The sequence below is a fragment of the Pyrgilauda ruficollis genome, unplaced genomic scaffold (genome assembly GCF_017590135.1).
Source record: "Pyrgilauda ruficollis isolate IOZ18807 unplaced genomic scaffold, ASM1759013v1 scaffold30, whole genome shotgun sequence".
In the NCBI taxonomy this organism is placed as follows: domain Eukaryota; kingdom Metazoa; phylum Chordata; class Aves; order Passeriformes; family Passeridae; genus Pyrgilauda; species Pyrgilauda ruficollis.
Genome location: NW_024524378.1, coordinates 8,244,161 through 8,271,329, shown reverse-complemented (window position 1 = coordinate 8,271,329; position 27,169 = coordinate 8,244,161). Strand labels below are relative to the sequence as shown.

Here is a 27,169-nt window from a genome sequence, read left to right as displayed (position 1 = left end):
AGACAGACTGCAATTCAATCTCAGCAACTTCCTACACAGCCTTTCTAATCCTCTACTCTCTGGATTTTTCCTCAGAACTGATTTCTGTTCACATCTGTGTGTACAGACAGGGAGAAACAAATGGAAAGGCTTCCACTGTATACTCACATAGGAAAGTAGAAGTAAAATTTTCCTGCCTTGAAGGGTGCTGAAGGGAGACAGTTTTCACTCTAAGTAGGAATAGTGGAGGAGTCCAGACAGTGGTTTCTCCTTATTTTTACTGAGGTTCAAAGTGTAGCAAATTACAGTATTCCCAAGAGGCAGTAAGACAGCAAGAGAGACTAGATTTCTTCCTGACCCACAAGACAGAAATATCTTTAAAGAAACTCCTTACTCTAGAAAGAGTTCAAAAACAAATAATTAATTCTCTTCTATCTGCTGACACATTAAAAGAACCACAGATGCTGGTATTCCAGCATCTGCTCTCCCCTTGTATGTGTGTACTGGATGATTAGTTAGGCCTGGGATCTTTCTGGCCAGTCTGGTCAGGCCCAGGCGTTAGCCAGATCACAAGTAGCACATGGTTCTATAAAAAGCAAAGGGCCACTGTTCTATTACAGTATGTTTAATTGGGACGTGCCAGACTTGGGACATGCCTCTTGTCCTTCTCCCAAAAACCACATTGTAGAATTCTTTTCTACTCACAGAGGCTCACATCAACGATCTACAATAAACAGCAGATGCCCTAGAAGGCCACAAAGCTAGCCTAAAGAAAAAACAAAAAGCCATAAACTGAGCAGAACCGCCACACAGACTACTGACTTGCATCTGGGACAAGGCAATCCTGGTTGTGTGTACAAACTGGGGAATGAGAGGCTGGAAAGCAGCACCACAGAAAGGGACTTGGGGCTCCTGGTCACTGGCAATTTGAACATGAGTCAGCAGTGCCCTGGCAGCCAAGAGGGACAACCATGTCCTGAGGGGCATCAAGCACAGCATTGGGCAAGGGAGGGGATTTTTCCATTCTGCTCTGCACTGGAGTGGTCTCACCTTGAATATTGGGTGTAGTTTTGGGCATCAAAATATTAAAAAAAACACTTTAAGCTATTAAAGCACATTCAAAGGAGAGCCACAGGATGGCAAAGGGTCTTGATGGGAAGCCTTATGAGAAGTGGCTGAGATCAGCTGGTTTGTTCAGTCTGGAGAAGAGGAGACTGAGAGGAGACCTCATTGCAGACTGCAACTTCCTTGTGAGAGAAAGCAGAGGGGCAGGTATCAATCTCTTCTCTCTTGTGCCCAGTGACAGGACTCAAGGCATAAAGCTGAGTCAGGCTGGTTTAGTTTGCATATCAGGAAAAGGTTCTTCACCAAAATGGTGTTTGGGCACTGGAACAGGCTGCCCAGGGAAGTGGTCACAGCACCAAGCCTGATACAGTTTGAGAAGCATTTGGACAATGTTTTCAGGCACATGATGTGGCGCTTGAAGTGTCCTGTGCAGGTCCAGGAGTTGGACTCTATGATCCTGATGGGTCAGGTCCAACTCAGCTTATTCTACAATTCTATGATTCTGCAATTCCACAATTCTACAATTCTATAAGTCCATGATTCTATGATTCTATGAACTGAACTACTCTAAACCAGGCATTACACTGTAAGGGGTTTTAAGAAACAGAAAGGACAAAGAGACTACCACTACCCACCCAAGTAAATCATCCATGCAGTAGAAGCTCTTCTCAGAAAAACCTCTTCTTCTGTGTGGCCCTGATAGTATCAGAGCTGCCTGTAAAAGGCTAGAAGTGTACACACTTTCCCAGGTGGTGAAAAATTGTTTATCAGAAAAAGAATAGTCTTACCATGTCTACTCTTTCCTTTGAAAAGCTGCATTTAAGAAATCTTCTATTGAAATCAACACTTTATAACGTCAACGGAGATAATTAAGTTCAAGGATCACCATGGAGCAGTCTTTCTTAAATTATGATGAGAAACTTGGCCAGGCTGCTGTTTCACTCTTTGAAACCTACCTTCCAGTGCCATTTGCCTTTGAATGCTGTCACCACCATTTCTTCAACGTGTAGAGCAAGCAATCATTTTAGGCCCCATTTTTTCCAGGGGGTGAATGTAAGCACACTGCTGAATGAATGGTTAGAGAAAAGAAAAATATTTGTCCGTGCTAAGAGGCTTAACAGTATCCATATCTTTAATTAAAGTAAGACATATTTGCAGAAGATACAATAATATGTACAACTGCAAGTCTATGACTGCAGTCTTAGAGGAATAATCAGGGATTATGGCCTGCTCCAGGAATCTAAGATGAACAGTATAGAACTGCAAAAATGTCGCAGAAAGAAGAAATGAAGATACAGGAACAGACAGAGCTTGGCTAACTTGCTGAATTAAAACTTACCATCACTGTATAAATTGCACTGATGGTTTAATTAAAGAGACAGCAGCAATTTCAGTGCCCATATTAACTACTTCTGAATTCGTTCAGCTACAGAGTACCTATTATGAAAACATGCAGGGTGAAACTTTGTCTCCACTGGAGTTCATGGAAATTCTCATTATTTATTTCAGTAGGATTTTCATTGCACCCATATATTTTGGAGATGATCACGCTGGATAAAATATCTAAAAACCAAGTCACTAAAACTCAAAGTTCTTTTAAACTTCTGATACAAATATAATCCTTGGACAGTTACCTTGGAGGGATATATTTTAAAAGATGGAGGGATATATTTTTTTAATATTTTACCAATTGTTTTTAAACAGACAGAAATCCTAGAAGATGTATGCAGACCTGTTAACTATTCAAAGACTATTACTAAGAATTATAGCTTCTTTATACACATGCAAGGAGCCTTTTGTAAAACTGATTTGAAAGCATTGATTGCTTCCATTTACTTTCTAGCACTCTAGACCACACTGCTGCTCTCACTGTTTGCACCACCTCCTTTTGGAGAGGGCTTATTTCTTCCACTCCAAGTAATTCACATTAAGAGTTCCCACATCATGTAGCTCTGTCTTTCCATTCTCTCTTTGACAGCTTGCAGCATCAGCTCCCTTCAGAAAAACCATTCATGAGACACTTAAATAGTGTGACATAACAAACTCACTGTATGTCTTTCCCAGTTAAGTCATTAAAATTTTATCATACTTCATTTTTTGGTTCTTCTTGGAACAGTAACTTTGTGTAACTGAAATGTCATCTCTGTATATTGTTTTTGCAGAGAAAGAAAAAAATATTCCCAGTTTGCAGCTCCTAATTTCTTTTCCTACCAAACTAGTAATAGCAATTATTACTCTTAAGACTAGTCTGTTGATATAATGTTTTTATTATAGTATCTCAAAGCAAAAAAACAAATTTTCTAATCAATTATTTCCACAAAGTATCTATTACTATTGCCTTATTTAAAAGCTGCTAGTGAATCTCAGGGTTTTTTTTTCCTGGTTTATGATGTTGTTTGCATCTCCTTGCCAATGTCTACGCTTAGGTGAAATTCAGATTTCAGAGTACAAAAAGCTAAGCATAGAGGATTGAACTCCACCTTCCAGTCAGAAGGAACTACTAATTTTGCAAAAGTTTAACAGTTTATCAGGGATCTTGGATGGTTATTAACAAGGATCACTATGCCTTCTACTTAGGGAACTCAACCCAGTAAGGCACACAGGATACCAGAACAGTTATAAGTTCAGTAGAAGCTGCCACTAGTCCTTCAGAGATGCATTAAACTGACTCCTTGATTTATGCCACAAGAAATTAAGCCTGTAAAACACTGAAGTTAAACTGAGGCACTGAGGAAAGACTTTAAACACAAAGATGGAACTATCTCCATAAGCAAGAACCTCTGCATTAGGGACTGATCTCAAGGCAATCTTTCAGCTGGCACATTCTGGCTGAAAGGCCAGTGTCCTGATGAAAGTGGAGAAAAGATTCTTGGAGCTGACTTAAGACATCAATTTCTCTTCAGTTCTGTGCACTTAAGGCTGAATATTACATAAATTTAGCTTTTATCTAAATTTATTCTATTAGTAATGCCAACACTTACAACTGAGGTTCTAAGCTGGTTTCTCAGCATCACACGTAGTAGAGCCAACAAAGGCAATTAAATAGTGTGCTCCTCCACATCTTTTCCCAGAGAGGCTCTGTGTAGCTGCTGGAGTCTGTTAGTCTGTCTGTCAGTCTGGAAGGCTGCTTCTGCAGTGGTCAGAATTGGTCAGTGTCCACCCAGCATGCAGCAGTGGAGAGAGTGCCTGAGCCTCACACACATCCCAGCAGGCTGTTAACCAGCCACCAAGTTCTAAAAGACTTGTAAAACAAGTCAAGCTGTATTCTAATCTGTAAATTTATCTGATGGTAAATTTAATCATTCTTGTATCTTTCTGTCTCCAGTCAGCCTGCAAAACAACTCTACTATCTTTCTCACAAACCAGACTACCTGTGTTCAGGAATACTTGGAGAACACCACTGGAGTTCAGCCTATCCTGAAACTTTCAGAGTGATTGCATCTTTTCTTCCATCCTGTTATTAAGAAGTGCCAGAGATGGTACATCCCTCTGCCTTAGGACAACAAATACGGTGACTATCTAGCAACATTAAACCAATTATTTGAAAACACCTCTTCACAAATCTCAGGAAAATATATATAACCACCTCCTATGTGTTTTAATACTCCAAAACACTATACTGTTGAAAAAATACTAATTTTTTCTTGTAATCAAACTATTTTCATTTGGTTAAAAAAATACTACTAGTTTTAAGTATTCAGCATTACAAATACTTTATCAAACAATAAATGATTCAAAGAAATTTCTATTAAAAATATCTTTCACAAGACAGCCCAATGTCTCCAGGGAATTTCCTCTTCAGAAAAAAAAAATAAATTAACAGCTTCCTTAATTAAAATATAACACAGTGAAGAATCAGTGGCTAAATTAAATTTCTTTAAATCACATTCTTTTACATTCCTTTTCCTGAAAAAAATGCTCTATTATATTATTCTGTGGTGTATATAATAGGCAAAAAAAAAGGAGAGTCAATACCTAGCATGCATTTTAACAGTAACTATGAAAAAAACCCTCCGCTTCTACTATAAGGAAGTAAGCAAATTAAATAAAGCAGTCTGTGCACATAGCCTCTGCTAAAGTCAATTGGTACATATGAAAGGATAAAATGGATAAAGTGCTTTTACTGGAAAGCAAAACTAAATCTCTGTAGCAGAATGCCCCTCCTTTTATTTGGTGTTAAAGAGAAATAGGAGGGAACAGCCCAAGATATGCTAGGATAGAGGGGGAAAAAACCAAATATTGACCCAAACCAAACAACACTTTCAGAAATCCAGCTAAGCTTAGCTACAGGGATTTGCACGCTGAAATCAAAAGCAGGCTGCCTTCAGTATGTGCATAAGAGATAGCGTGATGGGAAGAAATATTGCCAAAGTGAAATACCTATTGTTACAGGTCATATACAACACTAATACAACTGTTCTGAAGGTGCAAAAGGACACAGGTCTGCAGCTAGACTTTTACACAGGGGCAAGCTTCACTTACCACTAGATTGCTGATGTAAAAATGAGTGGCTGTGAATAGAGTGAATGGTCTGCAAGCATTTTAGCCTTACTTGTGAAAAAATAATTCTAATTTCTCACCTATTATTGGCTGCAAGTATTCCCTGATGTAATTATGGAGTAATAGCCGAGAACCTGATTGTAACCAACAGTTAGTAGTTTGTTGCTAACAAGGCAAACATGACAAACAATTTTGAGGCAATTATTGTCATTACAAGACACACTCAATTGTTCAAGGCAAACGTAATAGAAAGTGACAGTTGTGCAGCTGGGAGGGTGGTGCGGGAAACAAGATTGTTCTCTGGTTGCAACAGACCACTCAGACTCTAGCAGAGAGTCTGCTCAATGCATAATTCATGTTTAATAATATTTTAGTCTCTAAAGCAAATTACGGTATAAGATAAGAAACAAACAGAGACGTGTCAAAAAAAATCCCACAAGTTATGATAAGATGGAATAAGACACACAGAAGAAACATGGAGCAGGGAGGAGATATTCACTAAAGCAAACTCACAAGATGCTTGCAACTAGCAAATGTAAATACAGTAATAAAAGAGTCAGTTATAAAGCAATCCATTTGCTATGCTTCAATGAGATGGGTACTCATGTCCAAATCCCAGTTTGAGACCATTGTATGATTAGGTAGATCCAGGAGGAAGGAAGGAATGCTCTCCATTGAGAAATGTTGGTGATTAATTCTGAACAAATTTGAATTGTGTGTAGAGTCAAAGGAAGATTTTCATCATCTCATGTACAATAGAAGTGCCTCATGTATCAGCTCAATGTTCTGATGACAATGCACACAGCAGCTGCCTCATCAGCAGCCAGTCCATTAAGATACTTGATTTGGTGAAAATTCCACCCAGCTCTCCTCAACGATGTTAAGGGCTAAAAGTTTCTAACACAGCTGCAGCAACTTTTCAAGCTCTTGCCAAGGCTCAGTAATATTCATTGTCAGTGACATTGCAGCACTGCTCAAGTGTCATTACAGTGTCACTCATGGTGCCTTTTGCACTGATAAGGTATCATTCCTAAAGAAGCCATTAAAACACCACTGAAAGTAGATTTCCAAAACTCTCTGACTTTCTGGTCATGTTTCACCATTTTCCTCCTCTTTCTTAAATCACACAATCAGAGAATGTTTTGGGTGGAAGGGACCTTAAAGATCATCTAGTTGCACTCCCCCGACGTAAGCAGGGACACCTTTCACTACAATGCATTGGTTTATGCAAATAATAATCCATCAGATCAAATCTGATGAGCCAAATCGTTCCAGGTGCAGCTCCACTGAAGCAAAATAGCATCACCTGCCAGCTTCTCAGGTACACTTTGACTCTGCTTAGGTGAAGGTGATACTGATTTTCTCAGACAGAGCAACATATTATAACTAACTCCCTGTCTAAAGAAACCTCCGTGATTTTGACATCTGCGACACACTTCAATGCAGCCCATAGACTTACTCAGAAACATATATGTGTGACTGCACTGTCTTTTGCTTTATTCAGTAAGAAAGCTGATGACTGCAGAAGGTGGCAGATCAACAGCTGCAGAGACAGGAGACCTTTGCCTCTGTACATCATATCTATGCTCCTTTTTCACTGCCATGAGACAGTTATCTTAGATTTTCATTTTCAGAAAACTAGTATTTATTGTTTCACTCTGAGTGATAAGAAGTGAGATTATTTCCCAAAAGTTTGCAAGATTCAGTGGCTTGAACAAGACTGGAAGGTCTGAATATATCACAAAATTGTCAGATTGCCTGGCCCTAGCTCAAATGTAATTTTAAATGGTCTGCCATTTCACCAAAGAAAAAAAAATAGTTATGTTTTTTCTATCCTCTTTATAAGTTAACATTCTTAATCAGCTCAAACTCTTCCTATTTAGCAAAAATTACATTTTTCTTCACAGTAAAATGCTTATTAATTTGCATGTCCAATGTCTTTTATAAAGTCTAAGCATTAGAAACAACTTTAATAGCATTTTCGCTTTGTTGATGTGGATCTACAGATTGCAAATAAAACCAGTCAAGTCACAAAAAATCCCTAAAATGAAAAAGCTTTCTAAAAGTATATGAGGTGGCATCTAGGAAAACTGACAGACTGCTTTTTATTTTAGTTTTAGTATTTTTATTAAGGCTTTATGAATTCATGTGGTAATGTCAGTCTATCCTATATACCACAGAAATATCAGGTACTTTGTTTTGAAGTCTAAAGAAGTAAAGGTTTTTTAGTAAAAGATATCTAAACTCTGCAAGCAGTTTGGCTAACCTTTAGTGGGCCTTTACTGAAGTCAAGTGGACTAAGACCTCATTCAGAACAAGGACATTTGTAAAACAGTTCAGTGCTTGAACAAAAATTAAAAGGACAATTCCTTTTGATGCAAATTGATTTTATAAATTAATGTAAAATAACATTTCCACTGAAAATTCCTAATTACTAGCAAAAAGGTTGCCATGGATTTAATGTTGTGAATCATCTGCTCTCATGTTGGCTTTGCAAACTTAAGATCAAGAGCAGGGACAATACATTGTCAACAGCATAGACAATTTACTCCATTACGCTCTTCAACCAATCTGTGTTCACTCTGGCCTGCAGTTGGTGCTTGGATTCATATATCTTGAACTTAAATTGCTTTGAGAATAAATCAAAGTCAATATTTCAAGACAGGGAGTCCAGGTTTCAGTGGAACAAAGAAAAAAAGCAGAAGGAAGTAAAACAGTACAAGAAGTTCTGAATGAGAAGATGGGTTAAACTCTTGGCTTGGACTTCGTTCAGAGAGAAAAATCAACAGCAAGTCTGCACTCTTGCATAGACAGTCAGTTTTGACAACTTAATCAGCTAATGTTACTTATTTCAGGTGAAGCCATTGTGTAGAGATTACAGTTTTGATGCAGAAAACAGGTATTTAGATGGCTGACTCCAATACTTGCAACTGTCACAAACACAAATGAGTGAAAAGAATAGTTAATGTTAACAGCCAGGTTTCCTACATCTATATTGTGTAAAACGTGGCAATTTGAACATGCCAAGGAAAGAGAACTGACACCATCCAAGTGATCACAAACTACTCAAAGACATAATCCTCCACTGAATTACAATACCACTGATCAATTTCCTCTAAATTAGAAAAAATACAACTAAGAAAAGCCTATTAATCTCTACATCTAAATTGGCAGCACAACCCCTGTTAAAGGTTGACTTCTGACATATTTTGTCATGGTTAGCTCCTATAAGCTCCTATATGTCTCTACACCGTGCTTATGACAGGCAGTTGTATATATATATATATATATATGTATGTATAAACATGCAACAATAATTTCCTAAAAACTAGATTGAAGAGCACACAGTCCCTCCACCCAAATCCAGACTAACCACTGATATGTTTTGGTATACCTCAGTACAAAGAGAAATACTGAAAATAAATAAATCCTGCATTTTTCAGTTTGAGTTACAGTCAAATAGACTCATCCCTGACTTTTACTTGATAGCTCACATAGTAAAAAAACCCAAACAATAAAAAATGCAATGTCAAATTTATACTTAATTCTCCTCACTTCTAGGGTTGTACCTGCTCTTAACTTCCTCTAATCAGAGCATCCCCCTACATATCTCATGTCTTGGTAGCTAATGAACTACCACAATGAGGAGGGAAACACACCCAGCTGCTCTGCACAGGGCTCCAGCTAACAGGCAAGGGCAACAAAAGTCCTGTTTTCACTCAGGGTAGGAGCTGTTGCTGCTCCTTTGAAGGCCTATCTAGAGCTCACTTTTCACTACAAAAATAATTTTTTTAAACAGATTGTCCAACTAACTTAAAAAACACAAAAGCTCCTTTATTTTCAACTTAGTTCACAAACCTTGCCTGCTGTCTGTGGTCTGAGACAGGCAAAAGGGTTTGATCCAGCAACATCAGAGCCCCAAGAGCATTATTAAGAGAAAAGAGAATTAAAGACAGCTCTCAAGTTGGACCTTTGCCTGCAGATGAGTTACACACAGGGCTCACTCCAAAGAACCAGCTTAGGACACAGAACTGTGTCATGTCTAGGGAAATAAGAAAACAGGGGCAAGCAAGAAGCAAGCAAAAGAGAAAGGAACACATGAGCAATTTGCAGCTCTATTACCCAGCTGGCTGCTAGAGAAAACACTGAGGCACTGGTAAGCAGAGAGCCATACCCTATTCCCAGATGGGGAATGAACAAATTGTACATTAGAGCTCCTTTCCTTTTATATTTCCCCTGGGAAAAGCAGCAGCCCTTTTCCAACTCCTACCCCACCGTTGCAGCAGCCCTGCAGGTGTTCAGGACTTTCAGCCATTCACCAGCAGGTGTGACTCAAGACCCTGTTATTTGAAAGTGTACAAAGGCTAATTTAAAGTGGGAGCTGTCCTTAGTAGTGTTGCAGCAACTTCAGTACCACGGATGCAATTCACCAACTCTCCACTCTTTTCATTACATCCTTAATTCCCTGTACCCTTTCCACCCTATAGGCTTAGTACAAATGTTATGAAGCTTCAGTCCACTTGCAGAGCCCAGGACTTTTGTGCAGTACCAGCACCCATCTACTCTGAGCAAATATGCACCTTCTGTCTCTGTGCCCTTCCTCCTCAGCATTTTTTTCACCTCCCATGGCTTTTCTGCGTGTAGAAGTCTATTGCTTTCAGCTGACACTGAGTTGCTCTCATACTTGACTTTATTCTATTTAGGTTCAAGCAACCTAACCATGAGAAACAGGACACAGTATTGGGCTGGAAGACATGGAGAAACCTCAGGTCAAATTTTCTAGTATGAGCCCTGTAATGGACTCCAAGAGAAAAATGCCTGTCTAAATAGGATGCAAATACAGCCCCAAGGGATGGGGCTATGAAAGCATCATATTTCTTTTACACAGACAGTGTCATTCAGCAACATTCTGATGCTCAGGTAAACTGAACTGGAAGAGGAGCCTCCATGTATCCCTCAGTAGCATGGCCCAGCTCACTATTATATTCCTCTAGGGTACACAGACTGTTTGTATTCTAGTACCAAATCAGTTTAAAAAGAAACAGGGGATGTCCCAAAATATTCTCATGCTATTTCACACGGAAAACCAGGTGAGTAAAGTGATTAAACACATCACCTTTAGGTTTACTGGAGCTGTCCTTAATACACCCCAGGCAGCAGTTTTCCTAATGATTCTCATTAGCAAATTATCTTCCCAAAGAGAGAATGCCTGGGGCAGCAGAAGACCTGTGCTGTCCCATTCCACCCCAGACACCATTTGCAACTGCATGTGCATAGGCAACCTTATGCAACAGCAAATTTTCACCTGCCAGGATGCAGCAAACACATTTCAGATGAGGCAAATGCCAAGTGTCTTTATGTATAGGCTGAATGTGGTGGCTGACATAAACTTTCATAGACATGCAGAATGTTTGAGGGAAGGGAGCAAGAATCACTTGTGACACAGATTCATGCTTTGGTGATGATTTCAGTGTGTGTGCACTATAATTAAGGATTAAATTTGTAAAATTTTACAAGACAGCCTGTGACAGTAGAAGGGATTGTACTGCTAAATTCATTTAAGTTCCCTTTTATTTTCCCTCCTTCCTCTTCCAACTTCCCTTCCTCTACCTCTTATATGTTTATTTTCTTCCAATCTTCTTTTTTTCCTGCCCTCTCCTCTCCTTCTTCTCCCCCCCCCAACTTCTCTCATGTCTTTCTGCTCATCCTTCAGCCCCTTCTCTCACATCCGAAACAGCAGTGTTGCTATAACTAGCAACACTTACGTTTGATACCTGACAACAACTAGCAAAGGAAAACAATGAAGCAGGAAGAGCGGCTATTTCAAATATCTCTATCAGCAGATGCTTTAGCCAGAAGACATGGCAAAAAATAGGATTGCCTTAGGAAAGTGAGCAAGTGCCATCTGGGAGGAAGGGAAGGAAAGCTAAGAGATTTAAAGTTGTAGGATCACACTGTCTGAAGTTCAAAGACCACAGTGGATTTACTTCCCATACATTTCAAATACCAAGTGACAGATTTGCAGCATTTTATCATTCATACTTTTAATTCATACTTAATTTATCATTCATATCATTAGACCCTTAGAAGGGTCTAATATGATTACATGTGGCACATGAATCTGGTTGCAGCAGGTGTTAAGATACGTATGACAGGCATTTCTTCACAGGTTACTGTACTGGGCTTTAATTTTTATTTTAGACATAAGCATGCATGCAATTATTATTATGAAATTATATATGTGAAACTTCTACAGCATAGTATTGCAGTGAAAGCCAGATACACTAAAAAATCACCTTCCTAAGTATCCCTGAAACCTCTAAGTTAGCAATATTACTATATTATCCCTGTGAAAAGTCAAACTTCAACTGGAAAGTGAACTATCTTTTCATACATCATGGGCATCAGAACTGCTCCTTTACTGAACATATGTAGACAGAAATTAGTTAAAAGTTGAAAAAAAAAAATTGTGATAGTTAAGGACACTCAGGCAAAAGGCAGCTGTGGTTAGAATCTGGCCTATCAAATTATCACAGACATCCGACTCCTTCCTTTGTTTGCAGAGCAACCCAGCTGAAGATCCAACCCATCACCATGTCCTATCAGCCACTATGCACCACCATTCTCACCTAAATACAGCTAGCAAATGACCATGGTGCATGAAGTGCAAAGCATCCAGGTTAGCCATCAAATCCCATGTATTTAGTGTTCAAGAGAAATATAAAAAGCATTTCTGATTTGGCACATATGATCAGGAAATTCCCAAGTAGCAAGTACAGAATTACAATGTGCTGTTTCTCATGGCAATAGAATAGACCTTCACTTTGGGTGTTATGCATACATGTGTCACTCATGAGCCATTGTCACAGCCTGTAGTAGACAGGCTATTTGTGAGCTCCATAATCCAGAAAAGTTCATTCCAAACCAGATTAATTTAACTCACTATATAACAAGGGTTGAATCCAAAGACTACACACCCATGTACCTTCAATGTCAAGTCAGTTTTATCTCTGACCAAAAGGTAGCTTTGTGTTGTAATAAAGAAACAATTAACATTCAAATGTGCAATGCTGTTTGCTGTTTTCTCATCTTTTGCCTCTATTTCTCCATAGGAATTCATTGTTTCCATCCTTTCTTCTGAATATCACATTCCAGTTCCTATCCTCTAAATAACCAGCTTCTATGACACTACTCTCCCTCCTCGTAAAAACAACTTTCTTAGCTTTCTGGGCTGCCTCAGAAAGGTTTGAGTTTCATTTCCTTTTATTCCTATGCATGGTCGCACTACAGATACATGAATATCTATGTTATATGTATAGAAACAGTAATGCTACTTAAGATACAGTTATCTAAACACTCACCTAAGTTGCTAAGCAACAAATAAATTACCCTGAAAAAAAAAACAAACTAATTTCTTCTTCTTCATGCTGAGATATAGTGAACATGTATTTCAAATTACCAAATGAAACACACTATGAAGAAAAGCGAATTCTAAATGAAAGCACAGAATGGGAAAAAAGACAAGGCAATGCCACATTTTCTGTACAAAATGAGAGCCTTACCATCCTGCTGGCCCTGGAGGTTCTGAGGACTTTGCATTCTCTCCTCCAGGTTTGAGCTGAGGTCAGAGTTTACAGCTGACATTCTAGTTGAGTCGCTCATATCAAACTCATCACTTTCTATAGAACTTTCATCCTGCAAGTAGAAAGAGACATCAAAACATGGGGCACTGTTCACATTATATGTGCAGTTCATTCTCTTCCCTTTTGTCTCACTCACACCCAGTGTGGAGTGTAATTATGCAAAACATTTTTGTATATAAGAAAACAAGCAGAGGACATCAAGAAGAGGGAGGAAAATACAGCATTTATTTGGTATGATAATCTGACAAATGCAATTTGTTCTACTATGAGGATACTACATAATAATTCCATAGTATCTTTCAGAAAAGAATTGGTAGATACCCCATACCAAGCCCTTGTTATTCAAATTTGGCTGAGGAGACCTCCCTATACTCCCTGCCTGAATCCTTTACCTTTCCCACATGGAAGTCAGTAACCCTGTGAATGACCCCTATGCTGGTTTGGGCTGGGATAGTTACTTTTCTTCCTAATAGCTGGTACAGTGCTTGAATTTAGTGTGGGAATAATGTTGATAACACACTGATGTTTTGGTGGTTGCTAAGTAGTGCTTATTCTAAATCAAGGACTTTTCAGGTCTCATGCTCTGCCAGTGAACAGGTGCACAAGCAGCCAGAAGGAAGCATGGCCAGGACAGCTGACCTGAACTGGCCAAAGGGATATTCCATACCAGAGAGCATAATTCCCAGTACATAAACTGGGAGAAGTTGACCAGAGGGAGATTGGCTAGGCATCATTCAGTGAGTGGTAAGGAATTTTATTTGGTATCACATGTCTTTATTCCTCCTTCTCTCTCTCTCCTTTCATTACAATTAGTAGTAGCAGAAGTGGAAGTAGAAGTAGTACATTTTACTTTGTTTAAGTTATTAAACTCTTCTCATCTCAACCCGTGGGTTTTTACTTTTTTTTTTCTGATTTTCTCCCCCATCCCACCAGAGTGGGTAGAGGAGTGAGCAAGCCACTATATGGTTCTTAGTTGCTGGCTGGGGTTAAACCACAAAGACTCACAGGAAGATATTTTCAAATGGCAACCTGACCTGGTAAAAATCCATGGTCAAATTCCCTTGACATGGTCAAATTCCCTTGTCAAACTTACACTCTGTTTAAAGAAGCATCTAGGAAAATGAGAAAGCCTATAAAAGTCCTGAGCATGGTCATGACAGTCAGTGGCAAATAAAGATAATATAATCACAGGAGAATCATTGCATATTTATTCTATGTTGTACATCTTTAATATGATTTATCCATCAAGTCCTGTTACAGAGCATTTAACAGGGATGATAAGAAGAGCAAAAAGTAAAAGTCCTGATCATTATCCTCATTTATAAAAGAAAACAGTTTTAGACATAGTCCAGAAAATATTCCAATACATATTTGACTTCAGTTGCTTCAGTTCCACTGAAGTTCACACATGCACTCATGGATTAGAAATTAAGTATCCACAAGTCTTGCTCTGGAAATGGCTGAGGCAATGTACAAACCTGAGTCAATATATTTTTAGTAACAAATTTTCTGAGATGGTTACTTCTGTTAAGAAGAAAAGTACTTGAAATATGTGAGAGGAAAATATGGCAAGTAGATTTGTAAATGAAAATGCCCTGAAAATGTTTGAAATACTTTTCCAATTCATTTTTATTTACATTTTTTTAATCAAAACAGGACAAGACAGAATTCTGACTATTTTTATGGGTTGTTCACCAGAACTGACCTAGAAAAATAGAAATCTCTAGAATATTATTTACTGTGTACTTGTTGTGAAGTGGATATTACATGTATTAATATAGCTGCTTGCTTCTTTCTGAGTGTTAACTCTTAAATCAGTTCCTCCCCTGGGTCTCAGCAATGCTTCCAGTTTGTATGGACATTTCTCTTGTTTCCAGAAAGAAGTTCCCTGCAGTAATGACTCATGTTAAATTAGGATGAAGCACTGCAAATGCCAGTCAGGAGCAAGAGTGGGACAACACACAAGGTGAAGCTGTTCTGCACTGCCACAGCAGGACAATGACAAATAAGGAAATAAATATACCTTGTTCTCAGGGATTTGTAGAAAAAAACAAAGGGAAGAGTGAGGGCTTCTCTAACAGGCACCTGTCTGTCTTGCCTAACACAAGGTAGGAGCACCACAGTTACAGCAGCAGCAGCAAACACCCAAACACTGCCCTCACAGACGAACCCTGGTGCCCACCAGCCTCCTGCTCCAGACAGACGGGGCCAGGGCACACACCAGATGGGTCTGAGGTTTAGGGAAAATGCACTCTGCTTGTCCAAAGAGCGAGATAAGAAAACAAACTCCCCCAGACCTTCTGGATGCTGTGTCTCTGTTAAAATGCAGGGGTAATTCTCAGTGAACCCTGCAGGCACCAGCAAGCAGCAGATCACATATTGCAGCTCTGAGGTTAGGCAATTTGATGGACTCACAGAAAGGGGGCTCTGGCTGACACTTGCACAGTTATAAAACAGCACACATAGGCAGCGTCTTTGCCTACAGCACTGCAGAATACCTCCACTTCACTTCCCAAACTGTGTACACCTCTATCTGTGTAAACTATAAACTATATAAACACCTCTATCTGTCCGAATCTGCATGGACACATGGGCATGGGAACAAAAACTGAGAACCACTGGCATCTTTATAGCAGTTGCAGCACTGCTCTAAATTCCCACACAGTGGTGAGTTCTCCTTTTAGATGAAACCTGTTTCCCTCTCATCAATGGTCTCAGCTTAAAAATTTGGAATTGAAGATAAGAGAATTAGGAGATTTTCTGTCATTGTGGTAGCTAGCAGTGGGATCCAAGTTTACTCCTGTCTCAATTCCACACAAGAATACAGATATCATTGATTAAATCTTTCCTACAAACCCAAGCCTGTTTTTAAGTGCATTAAATAGTTTGAACCAGATGTCTTGCTCCTTTGTATTACAACATTTTCCCTGTAATTTTGTTCTCAGGGCCAACAAATGTACAGCCTGGGGAAAAAGAAAACCTTGGCAAATCCATGATTTCAGAAAAGACATAAGGATTATTTTGAGAACTTTCCTTGTGCCCACTGTCCTGAAAAGTTATTATTACTAAAACATACAAAAAATTACTTTCATAAATCCAAAACTTTCCTTGTGCCCACTCTACTCTAAAAATTTATTACTACTAAAACATAGAAGAAATTACTTTCATAAATCTACTGCTGCAGGCATTTCATATACAGTAACAACAGAGCGACAAAACCAAGCTGGGCAGGGAAATACCAAGCAAAGCTAAGTCCTGCTTCCTCCATATCATTGCCACTGGCTTGTCTAGATAAAAAACTGGTTTAACAAAAATTTCAGTCATAGACCAGAAAGACTACACCAAAACATTCAGGCTGCAGAAGATCTGTGGCATGGGGTCCTGATCCAGCATGAGTGCTTGACCCTGTTGTGGAAGTAGTAATTCTCAAAGGGAAAAGGTGTATAAACCAAGGAGTACTTTAATTCCTAAGGCTACTACAGAATAAATCCTCTTCTCTCCTGCTAGTTGAAACCCTACTTCTAGATCCCTCAAATAATCAGGAAGCTCAATAGAAGGAAAAGATGACCAGGCTGTATTTACGCATTAAGAACTTTGTGTTTGGTATCTCTCCCTACACCCTCTGCAATTATAAAAAGGGGCCAAACTGAAACAAGGATCCTGATATTTCTAGAAGAGTGGTGAAATCCCCATTCCAGGGAGTGCTGAATAATTCATGAAATCTCCAGCAACAGCCCATACCTACTTATGGGAAAACAAATCTGGCTGACTCTGCACAAGTCAGAAGTCAGTCAGGGTCTTGACATAATCCAGCAGCTAAGGTTGTTTTTGAAGGCTTTCTTTATTAAAAAATATCTTGTAGTTGGACAGGAAGACATAAAATGCAGAACTGTTTTTTTGCTGGCACATAGCTGAGTTTCTATTTGGCAGCTTAAATGTTAAATGAACTTCTAGCAAAATGAGGTTACTACAAATAATTTGGTATGGGCCTGTGAATTGATGGAGCACTTCTTAAGATCTGGGAAAACTGAATAAATCAGAGACAGCAAACAACCTTTGAGAAGAAATAAATACAATCCAATCCCAATTCTTTATGAAGGAGCTTGATTCTCAGTCTACTTCTCCTTTTTTATGCCTTTTTATTCAAAATTTCAAAAGCAACTCCTACTCTTATCATTAAGCTTTTTGCCTTAAAGTTTTCAGCTGATGTTGCCAGGACTTTCATCACTGTCAGTACCATGTGTTGCACTGTGTTTGCTAGCCTTGAGAACATCATGGCAGTCATTTCAGCTGTTCATGGTATTGGTTTCTAAAAGCAGACAGTGGAAGTCATTGCTGGGCACAGAAATAAGTCTTGAGTGCACATGCTGCCCACATCACCTTTTCCACTGGTCCAGTGAAAGAGCACCTTCAGGCAATTCAAAGTACACTCACTACCCCCAATAACAGAAGGGCCATAAGTCATATTTTCTCTCAACCTGATTGCTTGAAAACAGCCCTGCCTTGGCTTCAGACTGACTGTTTCAGCAACAAAATTATAAAGATGGCATCAACAATCATCTTCACTTCAGTTTCCTAGCCACCTGAAAGACAAGTACAAAACAATGCAGGAAAACAGAAAACCAAACTTAAAAGATTTCAGGTTTTACCTCATCTTGCTGTGAATTTAGTAGCTGTAGCTTCATGTGTTTCATATAAGCCATAGTAATGGGCATGTTGTAATCAATCATACTGGTCACCAATGTTGGAGGTTTTCCATTATCTGCAAAAAAAAATAGTTATTAAGCAATATATTTTAACTGTGGAGGCTATGTCAGCCTATTTTGCAGTCAAAGTCAGACTGTTATGTTATTTAGCTCTAACTTTTGCATTTGCAATTGCTTGTAGGCTGTACAAATGGAAGTCCCCCAAAGAAAAAGGAAAACCACGATCAAATCCTGAAAATTGATGAGCTCTTCTACCCTAAATGACTACAGCCCATATACCCTATCTATTCCTTACGCTTAAGCTCCCATACAAATATTTCCATAGCAAAATAAATTATTTCCTCCAGATAAAATCATCTTTCTATTGAGGCTGCAGATGGCATTACACTCCATCCTTAAGTGAAAGCAGAAGATTCACTACCTTCCAGCTTAAGTAAATGAGATGATCTGACTTACTGAACTGTTACAAGCCTACCAAATTTATATGAACCCTCACTTAAGCTAGGAACCTATAAATGGGTATTAGAAATAAAATTACTTTACATCCCACTATTTGACACTAAAACTACCTTTATGATCCGCTCCATCTGGGTTTAAATGCATTCTTTTCTGGCACTCTGAGCAGCTCATTAGAAATCGTGTCACCGCTTCTCTCGGTAGGAAGGCATAGGTCTCTGAAATCTGAAATTAATAACAAAATATAGGTGTTATTATGTAAGCTGATTGAGCATGATTTAACAGACCTGATCATCACATTTCCAAATAAGGCACATTATCTTTTAATGCCAGGAAGCACAATGAAAGCATGTTCTGCATACTATGTAGGATTTCAAGAAGCATCTCTCCAATCTGCCTACTTAGCATCTAATAGCTACTAACAGCTGGTACTGAACAAAATTCCACTTGTATAAAAAGGAGGCTTGTTTTCTGTTTACAGTTAATTTCAAATTCCTTTCAACAAAAAGTTTCATACATAACAGCTATCCCACTGTGGAATGGCATCAAAAAAACTTAAGAGAGACCTTTTTTTTTAATAGCCAATGCCAAAAAAAGAAAGCACTTGTCTTATGCATTCTATTTATTTTTGTTGCAACAATACATAGTCAGATATGTATTAGCAGCAAAGAAGGTTGCCTTACTATTTTAACTTTGTACTTGAATGTTTTGTGAAAATATTTTTCTAAAGCTTGTGGTTTTGTACTTTGGAGTACCTACGTTATTTTTACTAATAGTTAAAGAATTTGTGAACCAGTTGATTTTAGAGACTCTGCTTTACCTGGCAATATTTTGAAACAACAGATTTTAGTTCTTTCTCAGTTTCAACAAAAACATTGTTTCTAACCACATACTCACAACCACATACTCACAACATTGTTTCTAACCACATACCACTAGGCACCAGAGGGACTTTTTTCTCTTTTGAGAGGGAGAGGAGGAAGCAGTTGTTACTGGTTTTAAAGATTGCATTCCCCCCACTGCAAAGGATGCATCTGTCTTTAGACATTTTGCCTTGCTGAAAAGGACTGGGAGGTTGGTGCCAAGCTGAAAATGAGCTAACAGAATACTCTCTAATCACAGACAAACTACATTTCATACTGGCTACTTTAAGTGTAGAGCCAACAGATCAAGAAAAGTTACTACCCCTCTCTACTCAGTGCTGGCAAGAAAACAGCTGGAATAATGTGCCCAGGTTTCCCCTCAAAGTTCACAGTTCTCCTCCACACTTCAAGAAGGCTGCTAAGAAGCAGAAGATGGCTCTGAGCCAGGCCATCATAGCAGCTGGAACCTAAAGGAAACCTTGAAGGAAAGGCTGAGGGAGATAGATTCCTTTCATGTAGGTTATGAGGCCAAGAAAGATCTCATTTTAGCCCACTGCTGCCTGAAAGGGAGTTAAAAATCTGTAGAGAAAAAATCTTTATTGTGTATAACCAGGGAAAACAGCAGCAGTGTCTTGGGACATTCAAACCAGACATCAGCAGAACTGTTACACTCCAGTGCACTGGAGCAGCTTTATCAGATAGGTGGAGTTTGATGAAAGCCTCCAAACTTGGATGTATTCAAGCTAATAAAAGGCAAATGCATGGCTTTTCTGCGATTCCCTGTATAAGTTGATGTATATACACTGAACAGTGCAAGTGCTGCAATGAATCTCTAGCCTCTTTTTTCCCAACTATGGTGACTATCTTACTGTGGAGAGATAATCCTTAATGAAAGACCAAGGCCCAGAAAGAGAGATTAAGAGAGTGAGTTGTTAGTCTGTTTGTACTCCCTTACTGCAAAACCTACAGCAGGATTTGATTTCCAATCAAGCTCTATGCTGAGATGCAAGTCTCAGTAGGAAGTGAAGAATTAAGATGGTGCATATGAAAGTGTGGCTATAGAAAGGACAAGATCACTATTTAACTAGAATTAAATGGGATTACATATTGTCCAAATCACTTCTGCCCCTCAAAAGGGAGCTAAGAGAGGGAAGAATGGTCAGTTTTAACTTTCTTACACTTTTCCTCTTGGCTTGTCACCTACTTAACCTATGTTGAATCTTACATTTCCTAAAACTCCATGGACCAAATTTATCAGAGGCAGTATTTTTGAAAATAGAGTTTAAATTAGTGTTTGTTGATGTGATGTGTGTCATATCAATACACAGAAATGATGCATTATAAAATGGGAATGCAAAACATACCATCATGTCTATAACATTGGTTTTTAGGCTGTTTAGTGTTGTTGTTTTCTTATATAATGGAAATCTTATTGGGGAGGGAGAAGAGAATTAGTATAAAAGCAAATATTGTTCTGTGATGAAGATTGGCAAAGATTTTTTCTGGGCCTGAAACACCTTTTCTGAAAATTAAGGCACTAAATGAAGACATTTTCGAATGGGAGGTCCTACTAAAGATATATTTTTAGATTATTTTTTCCTGCTTTTTATACCACAGAACAGATGCTTTTTTACCTTTCTAAACATGAAAACATGGTTATACTCATGCTTTATGGAAACTAAAAAAAGAACATAAAACCCACTAGAATTCAGTATTGAAAAAAACTGGAAAGTGCACATACACAGCAACCTCTCTCTTACAACATTTAACATGTTTAGCACTGTATTGAAATTAATGGAGCTTACCAATGGATTCATTAGTCCCCTGCATTTGATAGGAACACTCCATTTATTCTAATCAAGCATCTCTGTCAAAATTCCAGTTCTGCTGAAACAAGATGAAATTCCTCCATGGAGAGAAACTGAGCTAAGGCCCAGATTTGATAGGTCTGCTCCACTGACTATAAGGGAACCGGGTTTTATAACTAAATTTGTCCATAGAGCAGATGCTCGTGTCTCCAACCTCCCACTGCAACACAGTTTTAAGGATGCCCTTCCCTAAATAACTCCAGATTTCACCAACTTCCTCCCCTGTTTATTTTATAATTTGAATCAATCACTGACATTCCTAGACTTCAGTCTGTATAAATTGATATAACACAATAGGAATCACAATAGGAATTAAAAGAGATACATAAGAACCATAACCCACAACATTCCTTATTCTTGTTGCCTGAATATATAGAAAAGAAAGGTGTCCAACTTTCACTGCCAGGAAGCTGATGAATTGTCTCCCCCCAGCTGCACAATTTCACACCCCCAGCAGTGCAGACCCTTGTTTGCCTTTCATGTCTACTTCGTAAAATGCAGATAGCCACTTGCTTGCTCTGGCCAAGCTCTGAACCAGCTGTAGCTGACAAATGCTCAACCAAATTAGCACAAGGCTGAACATAAAATCCTATATTTCAGCTCTCAGTAGAGTTTACCAGGTTGTGCACAAGACTGGACTGATGTAATTCATGGAGCTGGGTTGCATGTGAGTGTTTCAGAGAACAATGTGGAGGCCTATGACACCTCCTAAGCAATTATACAGAAATACCTGAATGTTCTGATTTCATCAGGAAAAATTGTTTCTGCCCTTTATCCAAAAGAAGGAAGCAATGACTCAGTCCTTGCTGATGCTGTATCCTCTCACTACCTTCAGTGGTCCAGCTCCTAGCCCTCTTCTCAAGGCTATTAGCTAATAAAATATATAGCCAGACCATCTTTTTCAGTGATGTGTTATAAAAAAAGAATATTGGTTTATTGTAAATCCATACCAAAAAAAAAAAAAAAAAAAAAAAAAAAAAAAAAGTGGGAGATATTGCCTTATTTACATTCATACTCTGACAAATCAAACTGGCATATTTTTGGCATGACTTACAAGAAATTTCTAATGCACATGCCCATTCCCATCAAAGACCAATGAGTGCTGATTTACCATATTGATAAAATTACTTGGATTGATTTTAAAAAAATATTATAAGTAAAATTTTCCCAAATATATAAATTCTAGAAATATCTTTATGGGATTCCTTACTCATACTTGTGTTTTTATTGTGCATAAGTATATCTTCTGCTGCTTGTAGAGCTGTGTTATCTCATAACTGGATGTATTCTGTATCTTGGAGAAATCAGAAAAACAGCAGATTCTAGCAGGTTTGTGTTTAGTTATTGTGTACTAGGTATAGCTATTATAGCTATATGCTTTTTTACATTGTAAAGGTATATGAAGAAGAAATAGAACTTCCAGAGTATTAAGCAAAAATGGCAAAAATTACACAGGGTTTGTTTTAGCCTCAGAAATTATAAGATAAGAAGCAAGCGTTTCCTAACAGTACAGTCCATGCACACCTACATATATTTGGTTTTAACTCTGAATTGAGAGGAAAATGAGTTGACGTCAGAGGCTCCAGAGTCAAAGCTTTTATGATCTTACTTCACCATTAACAAAAAGGTTTTGGTATATTTTGACATATATGACTGCATCCAAAGCATCATGCAGCAGTGAAGGCCTATCCAGGCTTGTTTACTGGACCACATGAAGAGCACAACTAGCACAGGCAAGTAATCCACTACCTGAGCATGTAATCTGATTTACATTGGAGTTAAGCAATGAATGTCCTAATTGTCTGTGAGAAGACTATTTCATTCTTACTGCATCACTACAAGCAGAGAAAACAAGCTAAGCTTCCTTTTTGCTCTCCCATACTCAGATGATTTAAGTGCAGGATGTTGTGATGATGTAGCTTTCAGAGCTAAATTTTTGCTTGGAAAATTAACAAGTCCTAAACTGAAAGGCAGATTTTAGGACACATATGGCAGAGTAGGAAAGACAAGTGTGAGGAGAGGGAGTGAAATTTTGCAAGTGAACCTATTAACCTCTAAAGAATTAACATGGAGGGTGTATGTGTAGTCTGGAAGATACAATGTGTCAGAATAGAGATTTTGCATGTGTGTTTGTATTTTTTTTTTTAATTAAGGAGGGTAAAGGGGGGAAAGATGATCAAAAGAAGACTCCAGGAGGAAGGAAAGAGAGAGAAAGATAGGGATAGAGTGAAGTTGTCCTGGGCCCACAGCCATCAAACCAGGTGGCAGAAATTGGTTTCTTGATGACGGGAGGACAAGCCAGCCAAGGGAAGTCCTCTCCTTTCCTCAGCAAGAGGTCAGAATAGAGGGCTGACATAGGAAATCAGATCTAGCACTGCTGGGAGTTTTAGCAAGAGCTCGCTACCCTGCTACACTGTGGGAAATGCTGTTCCCTCATGTGCTAAACTTGCACTTCACAGCTCCCTTCCCTTCTCTCCCCATGTAGCAAAAACTGCTTTCTGTGAGGGAAGCGATGGGAAGCACCTGCTAGTGGGACAATTGCCAGGACACTGAACACTCACCCTTTGCAGAGAAGCAGGAACAAGCTCATAGAGTAAAAGTTCACGGGGCTTGGCTGTTTTGCCATGCACACAAGAACGGTGTGTATGCAAGAATTTAAGCATGCAAGGGCGCTGCACAAAGCTCAAGTTCTTCCACTTCCCCAAGGACAAGGTCTGTCCTGTACAGAAACCAGCCAAGCCCCAAACTTACTTTAGCCCTGTCTGATCGGGAAGGAGATGATGTTATCTCACATTGCAACCTGTCAAAAAATTATTCCCTGAGGAAAACACACTCAGGGTGATGCTTACAGAGGACTCACAAGCACGTTCTTCTTTTGGGAGGGAAAAAGAATAACCCCCTGTTTCTTAGTCTCAGAAAGGCTTTTCTTAGGCTGACAGGAGAGACAGGAAGCTACTCAAAACCTTGATCCAAAATCAAGAAACATTTATCATTGAAACAGCTGGATGAGGCATAAGATCCCAGATATTACCCCACATCTTAAAGACTCCTGTTAATGTCTCAGATGTTATACATTTATGTACTACCTATCTGATGAGAGTCTTGTCTCAAGCTGCTTTCCCTTGATGCATTAGTATGTCCCCATGTTTTACAAACCTGCTTCTTCCATCTCATCAGCCCAGTGGCTCTTTCTTCATTTATGAGTTAGGAGTCTTATTAACCAACCCATTTCACCTGCTCAGACATGACAACCCTCACTCACAATTCAAGTTCACTGCTGTAACGTTTCAAGATTTTGCACAGAGACTCACATGCTCAACAGACAGATTTTAGATCACCCTACATAGTTAAAAAAATTCAAGTAGAATATGTACATAGAATTAAAGGTGCTTAAGGTAGCTATGAGACTTATACACAGCTCTCAGCTAGATGATGTGCTTAGTTGTGGGAAAATGTGTCCAGATATAACATAGAAAGGTGAGGCACATTCTCAATTGTTTAAATTAATGAAAATCTAATACCTTTTTTAAGGATATCAAAATGAAGTAAGGAAAATCAAATCTATTCTGGAATGTAGGGCTTAATCACTTCATCTGGCCTGACAGTACCAATATCTGGGCATGAGATGTAACACAGATGTTTTAGGTTGCCAGCCTCATCACAAACCATTTGCACTTCTTGAAATGTGTAATAAGGCTATTTTTTTTCCTGGTTTGCACTGAATCACAGAGTTGTCCTGACAGCTTGAGCCTGTTGCATTATGCTGCTACTGTAGCCACAACTTTTCCCAGTTACTCCCACCTCTGATATACCCCTCAGCACTTGTATTTAAGTTGTAGACACAGTTGAATAGTTTAATCAAGAAATGTAGTTCTACAAAGCACAGAAAGCCTGCTATGCACTTGTTGCATGCCTTTCCCAAATACACCAGATGGTTTCTTTTCCTGAACACTTCTCTCCCATGTGTCCCCATCCCCAGTTTGATGCCACAGTTCTCCTTTCAGAGTGGGATGTCTATACAAAAATAACTCCCTGAGAACACAGAGTGAAAAGCATTACCCCAAAGCAAAGCAGTTCCTCTTAGACACTGAGCTGTGGCAGCACCTGCTAGTGGATACCCCTGCGAGATCCCGGTGCTTTCTCCTGACAACATTGCTTGCATCAGCATTTCACTCCACCTCCTGTGAGGCCCAGCAGAGGACCCAGGGGTATCCAGGACAAGCATAGACCTCTTTGGGTACCACTGCTTTCCCTTACCCTGAGGAACATGCTCTTTTCACCTTCCGCATCTTCCTAGTCACCTGTGCCCCCACTGAGCAGCCCACTTGGCCAGGCCTTGTGTCACATATCCTGCCTTTGTGAGGGAATTATCTCCTAGATCAAGACCTTCAATGTTTTCTCTGTTTGTAAACTTCCCTGGGAACTGGGAAAGTAGCTGAGTTTAAAAGCACAACATTAATTATTCCTTCAGTCTGGCATACTGTGGTTATGATTTAAAGTTCTGGGTTTCATTTTACATGTATAAGCCACATCTGGGTTATTTGCTGGTATAGATCTACCTAAAGTTATGCTGGCAAGGAACACAGCACATCAATCATACCTTGCATACAAGTCAGGTACCCAAAATGAACACAAAACCTGCCAGTTAAATAGGACACTCCTCCTGTTTTGCATATTTTCAAGGTTACTCTCCCACATCATACACACAGAGTTTATACAATTCCCTTCTGGTCTTTTAGTGTGCAGAGGAGAAGAGAATGGGACCTTATTCTAAACTTAAATGTTGAAGGAGAGATGCTTTCCTAATTTATCTAGGGGGTTTGTGCCAAGAATCCTAAAGTTTGAGCTTGGTACATTGCTGCCCCAATTGAAATGGAAAGGTCCTTTCCAGTACTCTACTCTTTAAGAGGTCTCAAGTACCACATCCTATTTATCTTCCTGCACAGTGCCAGTGTAGGAAGTTCCACACAAATAATTTGTAAAAATATCATGCATTTCCATGCAGTTAACATAAACAAGGCAGTGCAGATTCCCTAAATGAGTTTGTCAAGTGTTCTGAACACATTTTTAGAGAGACATTCTGATGTATTTTAGCACACCAGCACCCAGGGTGACTCTACCAAAAAATGAAAAAGACTTCAGCTATACCAAATTTGTTACTCCATGTAAATGCAGACAATAGTTAATTAAGTCACCTTTGACAATTTCATTACCCTTCCAATCATTCTTCAGCATATTCAAAACTTTGAGTGGAGCAGGTTTACTATTGAAAATAGTAAACTCACTCACATATAAGCAAATTAATTACTTAAAATCAATATGCTGCAATTCTCAAGGGCTGTGCCATTAATTTTTCAGAAATACTTTGGTGCTGAAAATCCATGACAGTATTTATGAACTTCAGAAGTTCAGGAATTTTGTACCAAACTTCTGGTGTTTTCTTCCCATAATTTCTCTGTTAAAAGGGTTTGGTTATCCAGTGAGAGAACAGAAGCAATGTGACTAGATCATGCCAGGGGTGAATTACAAATAGCAATTGTAGCACAGAGTTTGTGAACCACATCTCCTATAAAAGTACTTCACTCAAACCATTTGGTGAATACTTATGCATGATAAATACATGCAGAGATCTCAGGGATGATTCACTTCTGACATGTGAATAAAGAAACAAGACTCAATTAATCTTGTTCCAGATTCACTTAATGAAATTAAACCCCGCCAAAGTACTTCAGTTTGATTTATAAAGCTTTTAAAGTAAAATGTTTTGGGAGACAGTTACCTGAGATATTACCTTTTTCCTCCTTACAGTGCCACAGAGGAGGTAGATACAGTGTGGCTTCCTGGAACAGACTGACACTACAGCTCTTAATTTTACTAAAGGCATTGTCATGGACAGGTCCAGTAAAGGGGCATGCTTTTCTCCAGACAGTCTGGTAGAGTTTGATGCCTGTTTACTTAATCTAATTCTTATGTCAGAATAGAGAGCAAGAATTGAAATTTGTTTCTTCTGGAGTCTTTTTTCCATTTTTTTAATCTATGAAAGCCTTTCAAAGTTACACATGTGAATCTTGTCACTGGAAAAGACAACT

At 38.9% G+C, this 27,169-nt stretch overlaps 1 protein-coding gene across 4 annotated transcripts in view; it reads right to left on the bottom strand.

Moving 5' to 3' along the window:
- Nucleotides 1-27,169, bottom strand: part of NOL4 (nucleolar protein 4) — a 187,293-nt gene that overhangs the window by 122,711 nt on the left and 37,413 nt on the right. For all 4 annotated transcript variants that reach the window (XM_041473721.1, XM_041473722.1, XM_041473723.1 and 1 more), the window contains exons 3-5: nt 18,463-18,574; nt 17,837-17,949; nt 13,107-13,239 (exon numbers count right to left, since the gene is read on the bottom strand). In XM_041473721.1, the coding sequence (XP_041329655.1) occupies nt 13,107-13,239; nt 17,837-17,949; nt 18,463-18,574 (358 nt within the window). The remainder of the gene's footprint in view (nt 1-13,106; nt 13,240-17,836; nt 17,950-18,462; nt 18,575-27,169) is intronic.